Source organism: Amblyraja radiata, chromosome 23 (genome assembly GCF_010909765.2).
Source record: "Amblyraja radiata isolate CabotCenter1 chromosome 23, sAmbRad1.1.pri, whole genome shotgun sequence".
Classification (NCBI taxonomy): domain Eukaryota; kingdom Metazoa; phylum Chordata; class Chondrichthyes; order Rajiformes; family Rajidae; genus Amblyraja; species Amblyraja radiata.
In genome coordinates this window covers 15,550,000-15,566,358 of record NC_045978.1, presented here as the reverse complement: position 1 = coordinate 15,566,358, position 16,359 = coordinate 15,550,000, and the positions used below count along the sequence as shown (strand labels likewise).

At 41.2% G+C, this 16,359-nt stretch overlaps 1 protein-coding gene across 4 annotated transcripts in view; it reads right to left on the bottom strand.

Annotated features, from left to right (window-relative positions):
* Positions 1-10,920, bottom strand: part of znfx1 (zinc finger NFX1-type containing 1) — a 41,519-nt gene extending 30,599 nt beyond the window's left edge. The window contains exons 1-3 of one of the 4 annotated variants that reach the window (XM_033041599.1): positions 10,595-10,920; positions 1,415-1,535; positions 1,269-1,298 (exon numbers count right to left, since the gene is read on the bottom strand). In XM_033041599.1, the coding sequence (XP_032897490.1) occupies positions 1,269-1,298; positions 1,415-1,520 (136 nt within the window). In that variant the 5' untranslated portion in view covers positions 1,521-1,535; positions 10,595-10,920. Of the gene's footprint in view, positions 1-1,268; positions 1,299-1,414; positions 1,536-9,997; positions 10,565-10,594 lie in introns of those variants that run through there. The other 3 variants (XM_033041600.1, XM_033041601.1, XM_033041602.1) reach the window with 3 other exon arrangements.
* Between the last annotated feature and the right edge of the window lie 5,439 nt (positions 10,921-16,359).

The following is a 16,359-nucleotide window of genomic DNA, read 5'->3' as shown; positions in this document are numbered from 1 at the left end:
TTAGGCTTACCAAAATCAACTGTTTGGAACAGTTTGGAATATTAAAATCTGACAATGTGCACTTTAACCACATGTGATTTTTTTTCTATTACAAATCTCAAATTGTGGATTACAGAGGCAAATAAATAAATGATGGGTCTTTGTCCCAAACATCATGTAGGGCACTGTATAAGGTGCATTTGATGACTGGTCCTGTACTCGCTAGAGTTTACAAGGATGAAGGGAGGAACATCAGTGAAACCTACTGAATAATGAAAGGCCCTGATAGAGTGAATGTGGAGAGGATATTTCCAGTAGTAGGAGCATCTAGGACCAGAGGCCACAGCCTCAGAATAAAAATAGGTAAATTATGAATGGATATGAGGAGGCATTACTTTAACCAGAGGGTGATGACTCTGTGGAATTCATTGCCATAGATAGTGGTGATGGCTGAGTCATTGTGTATTTTTAAAGCAGAGATTGATAGGCTTGTGATTAGTAAGGATGTCAAAGATTACAAGGGAAAGACCAGAGAATGGGGTTGAGATGGAAAAATTGTTCAGCCATGATCAAATGGCATAGCAGACTCGATGGGCCGAGTGGGCTAATTCTGCTCCTGTGTCTTATGATCTTATGAATCAGAGGATAAGTTGCACCACATAATTCAGAAGCAGCTTCACCTGAACTAGTTCCAAGTATAGACCAGTCAGCATCCCATACCTGTTCCTCCACTCCATGCGATCCTGGCAGATTCTGTATCTAGTCCACTTTCTTATGTTCAATTGAAATAATCCTTAATTTCCTTCATGTCCCACATCTAAGTCATGAATATAGCATGCAAAGCATTCTTGACCATTCAGCATGGAGAATTCTGGAGACTTTCTTCTCAGTGAAGAAATTACTCTTCAACTCAGCTAATACTAAACCTGCATGCTCTCACTGTAGCTCCTAACCCTCCATGCAATGGAAACAGTCCCTCATTAGTGACCCTCTCAAGCACACTTTTCTTTCGGCTTAGATCCAGGCTCAATCACTCCTCATGTGACTGCACTCCAAACCGTGGAATAGAGCAGATGTGATCACTGTGCCCTTGGTTAATTCCTCTTCAACCATGGCAGCAGGATCACTGCCTTACCTGATTTCACTGGCCTATATCCCCAATCTAATCCCACTGTCCTGCTCTTTCCTTGAAGTCTTCTACCATTCCCAAGATAATTCTCCCATTCCCCGTCTCTGTACCAATCCAACTTCAAGCAGCAATCATCACAGCTTGGACACAGTTCACTTACCTGCCTTCCTACTTTGGTAAATCGTGAATACTTCAGAAAGACATGAAGGAGAGGAGGAAGAAAATGATATTGTAAAGATAAAGAAAACTAAATCCAAGATATAGATTTCTAGATATTTCTACAATCTTCAAAAAAATATCTCTCACCATCCCCCCTCCTAGGGTTTCGTCTTGGGTGTTCTGCTGCGGCTGCTTCCCTGAATGGTTTGTCCTTTTCAACATCACGGTCGTTCCACCTGAGTCCAAAATCCATTTGAAATAGCTTGGTCTGAAAAGGCATAATTTAACTTAAGCAAAAACAAATGGAAATTTTTAAGACCTGATGTAAGAACTTGCGTTTCGGAAAAGACAGATTACAAGTTGCAATTGGTAAAAGAGCACCAGAATGGGCGGCACAATGGAGCAGCAGTTGAGTTGCTGCCTTACGGCGCTAGAGTTCCGGGTTCTATCCTGACTGTGGGGGCTGTCTGTATGGAGTTTGCATGTTATCCCCGTAACCGTATGAATTTTCCCCGCCTGCTCCGGTTTCCTCTCACATTCCAAAAATGTACAGGTTTGTAGATTAATTTGGTTTTGGCAAAATTGTAAATTGTCCCAAGTGAATAGAATAGTGCAGTATCTGGGGATCGCTGGTCGGCGCGGACTCGGTGGGCCAAAGGGCCTGTTTCCATGCTGTATCTCTAAACTAAACTAAGCCAAATGCAAAGTTAGATCCCTCTCCAAATTGCATGCCCCAGGTTCCAACGGATATCAAAGGATGTTACTGGATAACTGGAATCCTACCCTAATGTTGAAACAAAGAATTGCAGATGCTGGTTAATACACAAAAGGACACAAAGTGCTCGAGTAGGCTGAGATTCTCGACACGAAACGTCACCTATCCATGTACTCCAGAGATGTTGCCTGACCTGCTGAGTTACTCCAGCACTTTATGTCCTACCCAACAGTTCCTCTCAATCCAAGCCTCACAGTCTAACAATGCCCTCTGACTGCATTCCCCAGGAACTGTTTCTTGGGCATTCCCACATTATATGGTCTGTTACTTCATATGTTAACCATCCTAACAGTGAAAACAGTGGGGACCACATGAGGACAGTTTTTGTTGAATAATAAAATTCATAATTTCTTAGAAAATACCTAGCAATGTGATATTTCAATGATTGGTTCCAAGTCTTTAGGTTTAATCAGGGTTTTTTTTTTAAATTGAGATTTGAGAATCTCTCATTGCTGGGGGTATAGAAACATAGAAAATAGGTGCAGGAGTAGGCCATTCGGCCCTTCAAGCCTGCACCGCCATTCCATATGATCATGGCTGATCATCCAACTCAGTATCCTGTACCTGCCTTCTCTCCATACCCCCTGATCTCTTTAGCCACATCTAACTCCCTCTTAAATACAGCCAATGAACTGGCCTCATCTACATTCTGTGGCAGAGAATTCCAGAGATTCACCACTCTCTGTGTAAAAAATGTTATTCTCATCTCGGTCCTAAAAGATTTCCCCTTTATCCTTAAACTGTGACCCCTTGTTCTGGACTTCCCCAACATCAGGAACAATCTTCCTGCATCTAGCCTGTCCAACCCCTTAAGAATTTTGTAAGTTTCTATAAGATCCCCCTCAATCTTCTAAATTCTAGCGAGTGCAAGCCGAGTCTATCCAGTCTTTCTTCATATGAAAGTCCTGATATCCCAGGAATCAGTCTGGTGAACCTTCTCTGTACTCCCTCTATGGCAAGAATGTCCTTCCTTTTTCCAACAGTATTTACAAATATTTAATTTAGAAAAGATTGGTATGTTGTCATGAATCCAAGTATGGTTCTTTAATATACTCTTACATATGATTCAGTTTAAAAAATAAATTCCTCATAATTCTGTTGGCAGCATACAATCCCTCTGCCTCAGAGAAATACTGTGTGTGCACAATACAATTAGACCTACGAGAATTATTTCCTCATTAAGGATCAAGTTACTTTCACATTAATGGGAACATTTCCTAGAACATCAGGCAGTTGTTCAAATAAGATAATGTGATACCAGTTAACAAAAGTGTGTTATTTCACATCCATATTATCAATATGTCAGTTTGCAATAACAAAAATATAAAATGGTCATTCACGCACATCATACAGAAAACCCTTCAGAATGTAAAAGACAAATATACCTGCATGGTATTTATCACTTTAATTTCATATATTGTGTTTTATGATTGTTGGCAGATCAATTTCCCTCCTGGGATAAATAAAGTTCCATCATATCATATTGAATCGTATCATATGCACAAGCCTCACTGAAAAAGTGCAAAAGTATTCTCTGATGGATGGACAGCAAGTTTCAGTAATAAATTATTAGCTAATAGCTTTTACTTAAGTTTAAGGAAAGTTAGAATCTGACAGTGTCACTTGGATATGTATGGAACTCGCAGAGCTGTTAAGATTAAATGCAAAAATATAGAAAGCCCAACGTTTTCCCATTCATGAAGGGATGGCCTTTCAAGGATTGCAAAGTAGCCTTCCAAACTTACTTTAGTGTCTCATCATAGCAGCTGTACAATGCATCTGGCTGGCCTTCCCTGGATACTTTATATTTGCCAGTGTATGCCCAGCTCCCATTTGAGCAGATTGAGATTTAAAAAAAATAATTTTATGATACACGAGAGGATTTGATAGATAAGAGTAATGATGGATTTGTCCACCACATTCTTGCCCTAATCTCCATAATGAACATTAAAAAAATGGCCCCATAGCAGAAGCGGGGCTGGAATCTGGAAGCATCTGAGCTAATTCTGCTACCACCATCATCTATTGCGACAAGTGATGGCTCCCACTGATTGTCGCTGGAAGCTTGTGTCCTTTTCAGGACGAATGATGACAGCGAGGTCAACATTTGTAACAAGATGGATTCAAAAGAAGAAGAAGAATATTAAAAAATCAAAATATTATTTTTAAAAACGGTTTTATTTCCTGCAAGCTAGAAATGGTGTGAGTGTTGTGTTAAACAATTCAAACAAAATTCCTTCAAAGAGCACTCTTCTCTAATCACATCAGTAATACTGAACATATCATACAACTCTTTTGTGCAGATCGAGTTAATACAACACAAGAGCATCAAACTTTCAGTTTTTACTTAATTCTTACATTACAGACAAAATTAAATTTTTCTAAGTTAACGCAGTTTCACTTTCAACAAAGCATTAGCCCTAAAGTGTACACAGAGCACTATATAAGCCACTGAACATTAATTACCATTCAATTTCTATATCTAACAGGACAGAAAGGTGTACACAAATACTATATGTTGACACATTTACAGGACAATTTCAAAGACACACAGAATAACAAAGGACAACTTTGGCTTCTTGCTGTGCTGTAACAGTGCGTCTCAGGCAGTTTAACAAGCCAAATGTCCCAGCCTTGTTACAGATTATAATGGGAAAATAATATGCTTCATTGTTCATTTTCATTGGGTTTTTTTAATGATAATCGTTTGCACAATTGATGCAGTTAATATTTTCTTCCCCCCACCCCAATCTTTTACACTACAGGTTCTGTCCCATAGCAGTCATCTGGTATATCAAACATGGCCAAGAGTTGGTGGTTACTTAGGTGCAAAAGATTATTCTCAAACAAAATTGTATCTTGACTTGTCACACAAATGGGAATTTTTCTTTCCACATAATGCCTTCTGTGGGCAAGTAGTACATCAGTAACAATCTATATAATTTAGGTTATATTTAAATAGTAAGTCTGTTTCTGTCTACAAGGTTGCTGACTGACCTGTTAAGTGTTTCCAGCATTTTTTTATTTTTCCTTCAGACTTCCATCATTTGCAATAATGTGCTTTTGCAACAGCTGTAATTTTGTCCTGAATGGGAATAGCTAACTAAATACAGAGATCTCAAATCTGAATCTGTCGGTCTACTTGATATGTTTCACAAATACATTGGCCTGCTTAAAATCTTAACAGATGACATGCTCATATTGTACATGGTGGATTTAAAATGATGCAACTTATTCAGTTTTAATTCCGTTATCAAGTTTTCCTATGAATTTGTAAAAACTAAAATTACCAAAGCATTAAATGTCAATAAATAAAAATCTCAAATTAACTGTGTCAGTGAAAGTGTCGTGATGTTGCTGTGGAAATGAATCCTGACAAGGCAAGAAATATTTGTTAAAAATTTTCCATTATACCAAACTAAGATCTTTAAAAAGGAAAAATATGATTCCAATTGCAAATAAGCACATTTCACTGTAACACCCAAATCCATCCTCAAATATGTTGGATACCTTTGTTAAACAGAACATAAATCTTCTCTGTCTTATGTCTGAGCTCCTATACCTCTTGCATAACATCATAATTGATTTAAAAAAACATGTTGTATTTTTGTCATGTGATACAAAACTAGACAAGAGAGCTCACCACAATAAAAAATAAAATTTCAAAATAAAAATTGCAACATACCTACTGCACAATTTATTCACATTTTTGGCGTGTTACAAAATCATGAGAGGAATATACAAAATCATGTGAGGAATAGATTGGGTAGATGCAGAGTCTCTTGTCCAGAGTAGGGGAATCGAGGACCAGAGGACCAAGGTGAGGGGGAAAAGATTTAATATGAATCTGAGGGGTAACTTTTTCACACAAAGGGTGGTGGGTGTATGGAACAAGCTGCCAGACGAGGTCTTTGAGGCTGGGACTATCCCAACGTTTAAGAAACAGTTAGACAGGTACATAGATAGGACAGGTTTGGAGGGATATGGACCAAGCACAGGCAGATGGGACTAGTGTAGCTGGAACATGTTAGCCGGTGTGGGCAAGTTGGGCCGAAGGGCCTGTTTCCACACTGTATCAACACTATGACTTCATATTTATCTTCTTTCATTGGTTAATAAATATTCATACAATCTAGTTGTTGAGCTCAATATTAAAAGTGGAAGGGTAGTTTGTCTCTTTAATAGCAAGCTTATTGATGGCAGATCTATACTTTGTCGTTTAGGAAAGAATTGCAGGTGTTGGTTTAAATCGAAGGTAGACATAAAATGCTGGACTAACTCAGTGGGACAGGCAACATCTCTGGAGAGAAGGAAAGGGTAACGTTTCAAGGGTCACGACCCAAAATATCACCCATTCCTTCGCCCCAGAGATGCTGTCAATCCCGCTGAGTTACTCCAGTACTCTGTGTCTACCTATACTTTGTTGTTAACTGGCAAGATAATTCAGATAACAGATCCGGATATTTAGATGACAGATAATTTATATAAATCAATAAAGTATTTAACTGGCAAGATAATTTTGATAACAGATTGAGGTATTTAGATAACAGATAATTTTACAAGCTGTCCCAAACATTGAGAACTGCTCTAAAAAAATGCAAAAGTGCTTGAGGAACTTGGGATGGGCCACAAACCGGCAGATTTATATTTAGCTTCCTTTAAATTCAATGCAATGTGGTTCAAGTGATGAATTTGGCACCCCGGAAGAATCTAATTAAATTTTACGTTCATTCCTGAAATTGATAGGCCTCCTCTCAAGCACTAAGAAATATGAAACCTGATTGTTTATGCAAAATTCATCATTGTTTATCCTCCATATCACGAAACTCACAGTAATTCGACTCTTGTGAGTCTTTGGTGTGTTGTTGGAACCAAAGGAATTCTAAGCCATGGAGATAACTGGTGAAATTAAGTAATATACAGTGCCCTCCATAATGTTTGGGACAAAGACCCATCCTTTATTTATTTGCCTGTGTACTCCACAGTTTGAGATTTGTAATACAAGAAATCATATGTGGTTAAAGTGCACATTGTCAGATTTCATTAAAGGGTATTTTGATACTTTTGGTTTCACCAGGCAGCAATTACAGCTGTGTTTATACATAGTTCCCCCATTTCAGGGCACCATAATGTTTGGGACACATGGCTTCACAGGTGTGTGTAATTGCTCATGTGTGTTTAATTGCCTCCTTAATGCAGGTATAAGAGAGCTCTCAGCACCTAGTCTTTCCTCCAGTCTTTCCATCACCTTTGGAATCCTTTATTGCTGTTTATCAACGAGATCCAAAGTTGTGCTAATGAAAGTTAAAGAAACCATTATGAGATTGAGAAACAAGAATAAAACTGTTAGAGAGACATCAGCCAAACCTTAGGCTTACAAATATCAACTGTTTGGAACATCATTAAGAAGAAAGAGAGCACGGGTGAGCTTACTAATTGCAAAGGAACTGACAGGCCAAGGAAGACCTCCACAGCTGATGACAGAAGAATTCTCTCTGTAATAAAGAAAAACCCCCAAACACCTGTCCAACAGATCAGAAAAACTCTTCAGGATTCGGGTGTGGATTTGTCAATGACCACTGTCCGGGAAGACTTCATGAACAGAAATACAGAGGCTACACTGCAAGATGCAAACCACTGGTTAGCTGCAAAAATAGGATGGCCAGGTTACAGTTTGCGAAGAAGTACTTAAAAGAGTAACCACAGTTCTGGAAAAAAGATCTTGTGGACAGATGAGATGAAGATTAACATATCAGAGTGACAGCAAGAGCAAAGTATGGAGGAGTGAAGGAACTGCCCAAGATCCAAAGCATACCATCTCATTTGTGAAACACAGTGGTGGGGAGTGTTATGGCCTGGGCATAAGGCTGCTGAAGGTACTGGCTCACTTATCTTCATTGATGATAAAACTGCTGATGGTAGTAGCATAATGACTTCTGAAGTGTATAGACACATCCCATCTGCTCAAGTTCAAATAAATGCCTCAAAACTCATTGGCCGCCTGTTCATTCTACAGCGACAATGATCACAAACATACTGCTAAAGCAACAAAGGAATTTTCAAAGCTAAAAAATGGTCAATTCTTGAGTGGCCAAGTCAATCACCCGATCTGAACCCAAATTGAGCATGCCTTTTATATGCTGAAGAGAAAACTGAAGGAGACTAGCCCCCATAACAAGCATAAGCTAAAGATGGCTGTAATACAGGCCTGGCAGAGCATCACCAGAGAAGACACCCAGCAACTGGTGATGTCCATGAATCGAAGACTTCAAGCAGTCATTGCACGCAAAGGATATGCGCCAAAATACTAAACATGCTGTGTCCCAAACATTGTGGTGCCCTGAAATTGGGGGACCATGTATAAACACTACTGTAATTTCTACATGGTGAAACCAAAATGTAGAAAAATGGCCTTTAATAAAATCCGACAATGTGCATTTTAACCACATGTGATTTTTCTTTCTATTACAAATCTCAAATTGTGGAGTACAGAGGCAAATAAATAAATGATGGGTCTGTCCCAAACATTATTTTTTTAAATTTATCAATGATTTATTTATTTATTTAAATACCAGCACGATACAAAAACCAAAAAAAAACCGTGGTGACACACCCACCATACTATTCAGACATTAAATTACAAACAACTATGTTACAAATAACACTACTCGGGCGCGTACGGAAGTTCCCGGTAATGGGGCAAATGTCCCAAACATTATGGAGTGTACTATAATTTCCCCACCACTCTATTACCAGTCGGGGTCAGCAGCAGCACCAGAGGGCGGTATAGCCAGCTTTCTTGCAGCTCGTTAGATCTGCTGATGGTCGGTACCAGGTTGTGCTCTGAAGCGCCAGTGAAATATCAGTCCTATTTTCAGCACTTCCCTTCAGCTGCACAATAAAATTTGCGAGCCCAGCAGAAAGGCGGGGTCAAACCAATGTACCGACAAACTGAAAACTTTTGCATCACTGCACTGTTAAGCTTAAATTAAAATGGATTTAAACATTGGATTTACTGAGTTCCCTGGAAGGTGGTCAGTCCACTTCAACTATGAAACAGAATTCCTAACACGTAATGTCGACAGGGACGATTCGACCTTGACAGTGGGAACAAAAGATAAAGACAAATATAAAGGTCACAACAATCGACTCGGATACATCTCCGGGTTATTGCTTTACAAGGCTTCAGAAAATGGCGCTAGCTCTCATATCACATATTCATAGTTTTGATAGGAAGCTGTATCCCACTGGGATATTATATGGCCGAGCGAGAAAACAAAACTTCCAAGGTAACGTGATAGGCTCGATGCAATGACATAATTGTCACATCGGTCTCAATGCAGACCTGGGCCAAAATATTTGATTTGACCAAAGTGACAACGGCGGTTATGGATTAGCTGCATAGAACAACATTATCCACCTATTCCCAACAGGTAAACTACCTCCAACTGAAGTCAAAGAAAATATACCAGCCAATGCATCGCTGCAGCTTTAAGATTGGTCTCCACCCATCATGCAGCAATGACAGTAAACAAACTGCATGACTTTCAACTGGTCGCTTGTTTCAAGTTATATTGTCATCAAAGCAAAATCACTGAGTCATAAATGCTGGGAAATGGTTGTTTAAACCAGTCGAGTTTCGAAAGCAAACGCGGAATTACCGGTAAATTCACACCCCCGGTACAGTAAGCAGGCTTACATTTCCGGACTCACGTAAGGGCGGCATCGGTTCAGGCGGTTTACAGCCAATTTATTCAGAAAGTTAGGACAAAGACCAACATTGAATATCAACAGGGAGGCGCTAAATGACAGATGATTATGTGAAGATGCTCCCCTTGTTTAAAACTGTAACAAATATATGGGTAATGTTATTTTTTCTCAGGCCTCTTTAATTTAAAAATATTTGATGACGAGAAGAATTGTCGTACATTCCCCCGGTCTCCAGCTATACATACCTCCTTCCCGTTTGCTGAATCAAGTCAACACAATGTTCGTTTTTGCTCAAGACAGCATTTCGGAAAATTAGATTAAAATACCGAAGCACTTGATAATAGGTCAGCATTTGGGAAATAGAAATGGGTCACCAATCTCCACCCACTTTATGACATCAGCTTCAGCGGACATGAACTATCCACAGAAGGCACATAACAAGCCGGGCCGACTCCTGAATCAGGCCATCACGTATAACAGATTATAACACAAAGCGGCCACCTCCTTTGTGGAAGAGGTGTGGGGGGGGTGGGGGGATCTTTGCAGAAATTTGCCTGGTGTTAAACAGCCTTTCACTGCACTTAAACAACAAAAAAATACTTCCTGATTGTGTTTGCGCAGTTTACTTCCTGCAGGGACTTTGTTCACAGTAGACGGGGCTGAGATGAATAATCTGTGTCTGGACTCGAGATCTGGCGGCGGCCGATGGAAGGAGGAATGTATCTATTCCTCCTGCAGTCGCTACATTGTTACTAACGTTATGTTCACCAACATTCCAGCCGTGCCCCTCCGTGCTACAGTCTCCACCGGTCTGATGGTTACTGTGCTGTTGTAGGTCTCACCTTGCGTTGTTACTGCCCTCCTCACTCCTTCCCCCGCCTGGCGATGGCGACAGCAATAAACCAAAACAATCAAAATGTCAGTGAAGACAAAACAGATCTCTCCGTCTACCGCCTGCCTGTGCGCCGGGTTGCGTCTGATCATCTGCAGGCTCGCCCTCCTTTATAAAGCGACACTCGTTCACCAACACCACCCCCCACCTCTACCCTCGTCACTTTCGGTTTTCATTCCTCGATTTGGTTCCTGGCTCGAAGAAACAGGGTCGTGATGAGGTTTAAAAACAATCGCGTGATCGGCTGAAATCACAGGGCGGCCGTCTTGCTAAAGGCGGATCCCCTCTCTGCAGAGGCTGACGGCAGCCGTAAGCTTCATCTTGGTAAAGGAAAATGCAGGATCGCCTTAAAAGAGTAGCTGCCAATTAAAGTCAACGAAGAGTGTCGTCAGCCTATTTAGAAATAAATATTTTAATTGCAAATAAGCATGTAAATCCTTGGATATACCTTGTGTATGTTTTTGTAACATCAGTACAAGATCTGCATTGACATTGCATGGCATCTATGATTACAAAATATGCAGGTCTCGACCCGACTTCCTTTGCTCCATAGATGCTGCCTCACCCGCTGAGTTGCTCCAGCATTTTTGTCTACCTTAAATTGTTTTTGAAGTTACATTCCCGTTATGCTGTAGGAAATGCAGCAGTCGTTTTCCCATAATTGGAAACATAAACAGTAATGATTTAATGACCAGCAACCAGGCCCAGGAAATGAATATATTGGCTTTAAGAAGGGAAACGGTGCTTCTCAAACCTGCAGGACCTTTTCCGAGGATGTAACCAGGAGACGAGATAAAGGAGAATCAATGGATATGGTGTATACGAATTATCAGAATGTTTTGATATAGTACTACACTTAGAGATTACAATGCAAAATCAAACCATGGGACTGGGGATGGTATACTTGCATGGATTGAAAATTGGATAGCCAGGAAAGAGTAGATATAAATGGAACTTTCTTCGAGAGACAGGCAGTGATGTGGGCTACTACAGGAACCAGGGCTCGTGTCCCCACTATTCACAATATAGGTCAATAATTTGGGTGAGGGAAGCAATTGCAGTGTTTGTAAGTTTGAAACACAAAGTGCAGAGTAGCACAGCTGGTAGAGTTGCTGCCCTCCTCACTAGAGACACGGGTTCGATGTTGACCTTGGGTTATATCTGCGTGGAATTTTGCAGATTCTCTCTATGACACGTGGCTTTCCTACAGGTGCTCCTGTTTCCTACCACATCCCAGGTCTGTAAGTTAATTGGCCTCTGTAAATTGCCTCTAGAGTGTAGCAATTGGTAGGAAAGTGATATAACATAGAACCAGTGTGAAAGGCTCAAAGTGGACTCAGTGGGCTGAAGGGCCTATTTCCATATTGTATCTCGAAACTGAACAAAACTAGATGTGTTTGGCAGTTGTGGGAAGGATGCAGAGAGGCTTTGAACTGAATTGGATGGTTTGAGTAAATTGTTAAATACCTGGCAGATGCAGTATAATGTGGTTAAATCTGAAGTTATCTGCTTATTAAGCAAATCAGAGTATTATTTGAATGATAATGGGTTTGGAATTGTTGATGCACAAAAGGATCTCGGTGCCCCTGTGCATCATTCTCTGAAAGCAAATATGCAGGTGAAACAACCATTTAAGAAGGCAACTGGAATATTTCATCTCTCATCTCAGGGTTCCACATTTCCCCTTTATCCCCCCTCTCTCCCATCAACCTGTTCCTTTCCACCCATATCCCTCGTTTTACATTTTACTCTTCCTTTTCTTTGCTTATCTTGCACCTTTTCTTTCTCCAATTCATTGCTGGCTTTTGTCACTTACATCCAAAGATCATAGAGCGGAGCAAGATAGGCCTCTCGACGAAGCCGTAGTATGTCATGGGTAATCTTTAGCGCCATTTCCGTAACCGGCTTCCGTCTCCGCTCTAGTATCTTTGCTTTGGTCATGGCGTCTTCATATTGCTATTATTTTACCAAATAACACACAAATCGTTATTTTTTTGGTCTCTCCTCTCGCTCTAGTGTATAACCCCACATTGTCCCCTCTCTCTTTCTCGCTCGCTCGCTACTTTATCTCTCCCTGTTTCATTTCAGTCTCTCTGTCTGCCCACCTCTCCCCGACCCACCCGCCCCCTCTCTCCTCTCACGGCCTCGTGTTCTGACCCGCTTGTCCCCGCAGTTCTCTTTCTCTCCTTCCCCGATCTCTCCCTCTGCCCTCTCTGTTGCTATCTCTCGTTCTGACCCCGTCCTTTCCCTCGCTCTTCCACCCTTCTCCTCCCCACTCTTTCCTTCCATGACCTCACTCCACTCCCCTCTGACTCGCAGTGTCCACATTCGCCTCTTCCTATTGTCCGTTCTTCCCTCCATCTCCTGTCTACCTCCCCTTCTCACACCTCTCTCTTTCCCCATCTCTGTCGCCCTCTCTCCTTTCCGCCCTTTCTCCCCCTTCCTCTCTCCCTCCTCTCTCTCATCTTCCCTCCCTCTCTCCCCCTTTCTCCCCGCCCTCTCCTTCCTCTCTCTCCCTCTCCTCCTGTCGGCTTGCTCCTCTCTCTCCCCTTCCCTCTCTCTCTCTCTCTCTCGCCCTCCTTCTCTCCCTGCTCCCTCTTCCTTCCTCCCTCCCATTCTCTCTCCGCTCTCTGTGACAAAGATCATAGATGCTCTGTGAGTTACCTCACGCTCCCCAGTGAGATGATTCCTCGTGTGTTTGTTTACCCCTCTCTGCTGGTATCCCTACAGTGGGATTCCGGTAACAGAGTTCCATGTACTGAAACTCCACCCTGACTCAATAACTTGTCTTCTGGTTAGCAGTCTGTGTAGTGACAGTGTTAAACTCCGGATTGATTTAATAGTCTGCCTTCTAGTAGCAGAGTCTGTGAGTGTTACACCGGGGGGCTGGATACGCAGTCTGTGTGCAGGGCTCCAAGCAAAGATACTACTCCAAGGAATAGAGTCCCAGCCAACTCAACCTCTCCCTGTACCTCATACCCTCTAGTCCTGGCAACATCCTCTTAGTTCTTCTCTCTACCACTTCCAGCTTGACATCTTTCCTATAACAGGGTGCCCAGAAATGAATAAAATACTCTAAATGCAACCTCACCAATCTCTTATCTAACTGCAACATGACCTCCCAACTTCTATACTCAATATTCTGATGAAGGCCAATGTGCCAAAAGCACATTTTTGACCACCCTATCTACCTGCCATTCGACCCGTCAAGGAACCATGCAACTGCAATCATGGATCCCTCTGCTCTACAACACTCCCTAGAGCCCTATCATTCTCTGTGTAGGACTTTCCTATGTTACTTCCTAAAATGCGATACCTAATATTTCACAGTATTAAATTCCATTTCTGTCATCCCGTTGTGGTGGAGGAAATGGGGAAGGGATTTGCATTTGGCTGATTTAATAATTACAAGTTCCAATGTTCTAGGAGTAGAATTAGGCCATTCAGCCCATCGAGTCTACTCCGCCATTTAATCATGCCTGATCTCTGCCACTTAATCCCATTTTCCTGCCTTCTCCCCATAACCCTTGACACCCGTTCTAATCAAGAATTTGTCTATCGCTGCCTTAAAAATATCCACTGCCTTGGCCTCCACAGCCCTCTGTGGCAATGAGTACCACAGACGAACTACCCTCTGACTAAAGAAGTTCCTCCTCGCCTCCTTTTCAAAAGAGCACCCTTTAATTCTTACTTTCTCAGCGAGGGAATTATCAGCAAAGACTTACCTGATGGATCCAACATAATGTTGCCCAAGGACATGTCATCCTATTTCTCATAAACATGCTATGTCTTAGTAAACATCATCCTTAAATACAATATCACTTTCCATATGTACAAGCTTGGCATCCAGTTAATCTTACCCCTGTCCTGTCTTTAAATGTTTATACTTTTGAAAATTTTGCTCAGGATTAAGGCTAAAATTCCTCTAACTAAATATCGGGAAGGCCAAAGTTCTTGGCCCTATCGCACATTTTTAGACAGAGAATGCCCATCTCCATGGCAACTTTCAGGAACTGAACACACTTTTATGCCTTGATATCTCTGGTAGATTTAGACATCTCTGTTGTCATAACTGCAATCCACGCTCTAGCTCTCGTGTTGCCGCATCTATATCCACGTTGCAGTGTCAGCACAACGATACATTCTGTGGGAGTATGGTCAAATATTTCAAGAATTTCCTCTGGGACCTCAAAGATACATAAATAGAATGAATTTTGTATTTTGTACAAAAGGTGTCCCTTGCCTCACAAGCATTTGTTTGAATTAGCTCCTGCTGTTATCAAAGTTTTTTTTGGAACGTGTGTATGCTGTTATCTTCCTTTAAGACTTTAAAACCAAAGCCCGGGCTAAATCTTGCTAAGAAAGTTTCTATTGGAGAATTTTCTGAAGGGAGGCATTTTGGAGAAAGGAATGGGTAGATTAGCTGTCCTTCCAGACAAAAATAAATGCATCAAAATCCATTATTGTATTAAAAGAGGAAAAGATAAACATTTAACGATTGAGGAAAGCGCGATAACACTAAAGATAGACCCACAATGCTGGAGTAACTCAGCGGGACAGGTAGCAGTTCATTAAATGGACACACAAACAAAAAATGCTGAAAACCTCCAGCAATTTGGGCAGCATCAGCCGAAAGAGAATCAACTAACATTTAAGGTCATGAAATGCTGTGAGTTACCAGCATTTCTCATATCCTGTGACTAAGAGTACAGCTCATTCAAACTGAAGCAGAGGTAGGTTGGCCTTTAACGAGAGTTGATTTACAGCCTCCTTGCTTCAACTGTCTGTACTTCCTGCCTGCAGTTTCGTTTCTTTTCTGTGTGAAAAGTGGCCATTGTTTGAAACTCGGGCAATGCACTAACAGGAAAACTCGTGGAGCAGCTTTAAAACCTATTGCCATCTTGGCTGGCATAATATACATGCTCCATTTTTTTTGGTGCAGGAAACAAAATAACAATATTTTGCTGTTTTCTATTCTGTTTATTTATTTTCATTTATCGCTTTTATTTTACATTTTTGTTATTTTCTATTGCTACACTGGTGCAAGAAGGAAAGGCAGACGCAGGTTTACACGGAAAATAGACACAAAAAGCTGGGATAACTCAGCTGGACAGACAGCACCCCTGGAGATGAATATTAATTTCTCTACGTCAAGTAACTTTTGTATCCTCTATCTCTCTCTATCTCTCTCACTCTCTGTCCCTCCCCAACCTAGTCATTGTACGAGTTTCACTGTCGTCCTGGTGAGTTTAATTGGCTGTAACTCATTTTTTTATCCTACCCACAGCCAACAATTGCCTGTTTCCTCTATCATCGTTACTTTTTTTCCATATCTTTCATCCATTTATTCTGCATCTCTCTCTATATGAGATATCTCTATATCTCTTGTTTCCCTTTTCCCTGACTCTCAGTCTGAAGAAAGGTCACGGCCCGAAATGTCACCTATTATTTCTCTCCTGACCTGCTGGGTTATTCCAGCATTTTGTGTCTACCTACGACTCCAATGTCTCCATTTGCAGATGACACAAAACTGGGGCTAGCAGTGTAAGCTGCGAGGAGGATGCTATGAGGCTGCAGAGTGACTTGGATAGGTTGGGCGAGCGGACAGATGCATGGCAGATGCAGTATAATGTGGATACATGTGACGTTATCCACTTTGGTGGCAAGAACAAGAAGGCAGATTATTATATTGAAATGTCAGATTAGGAAAAGGGG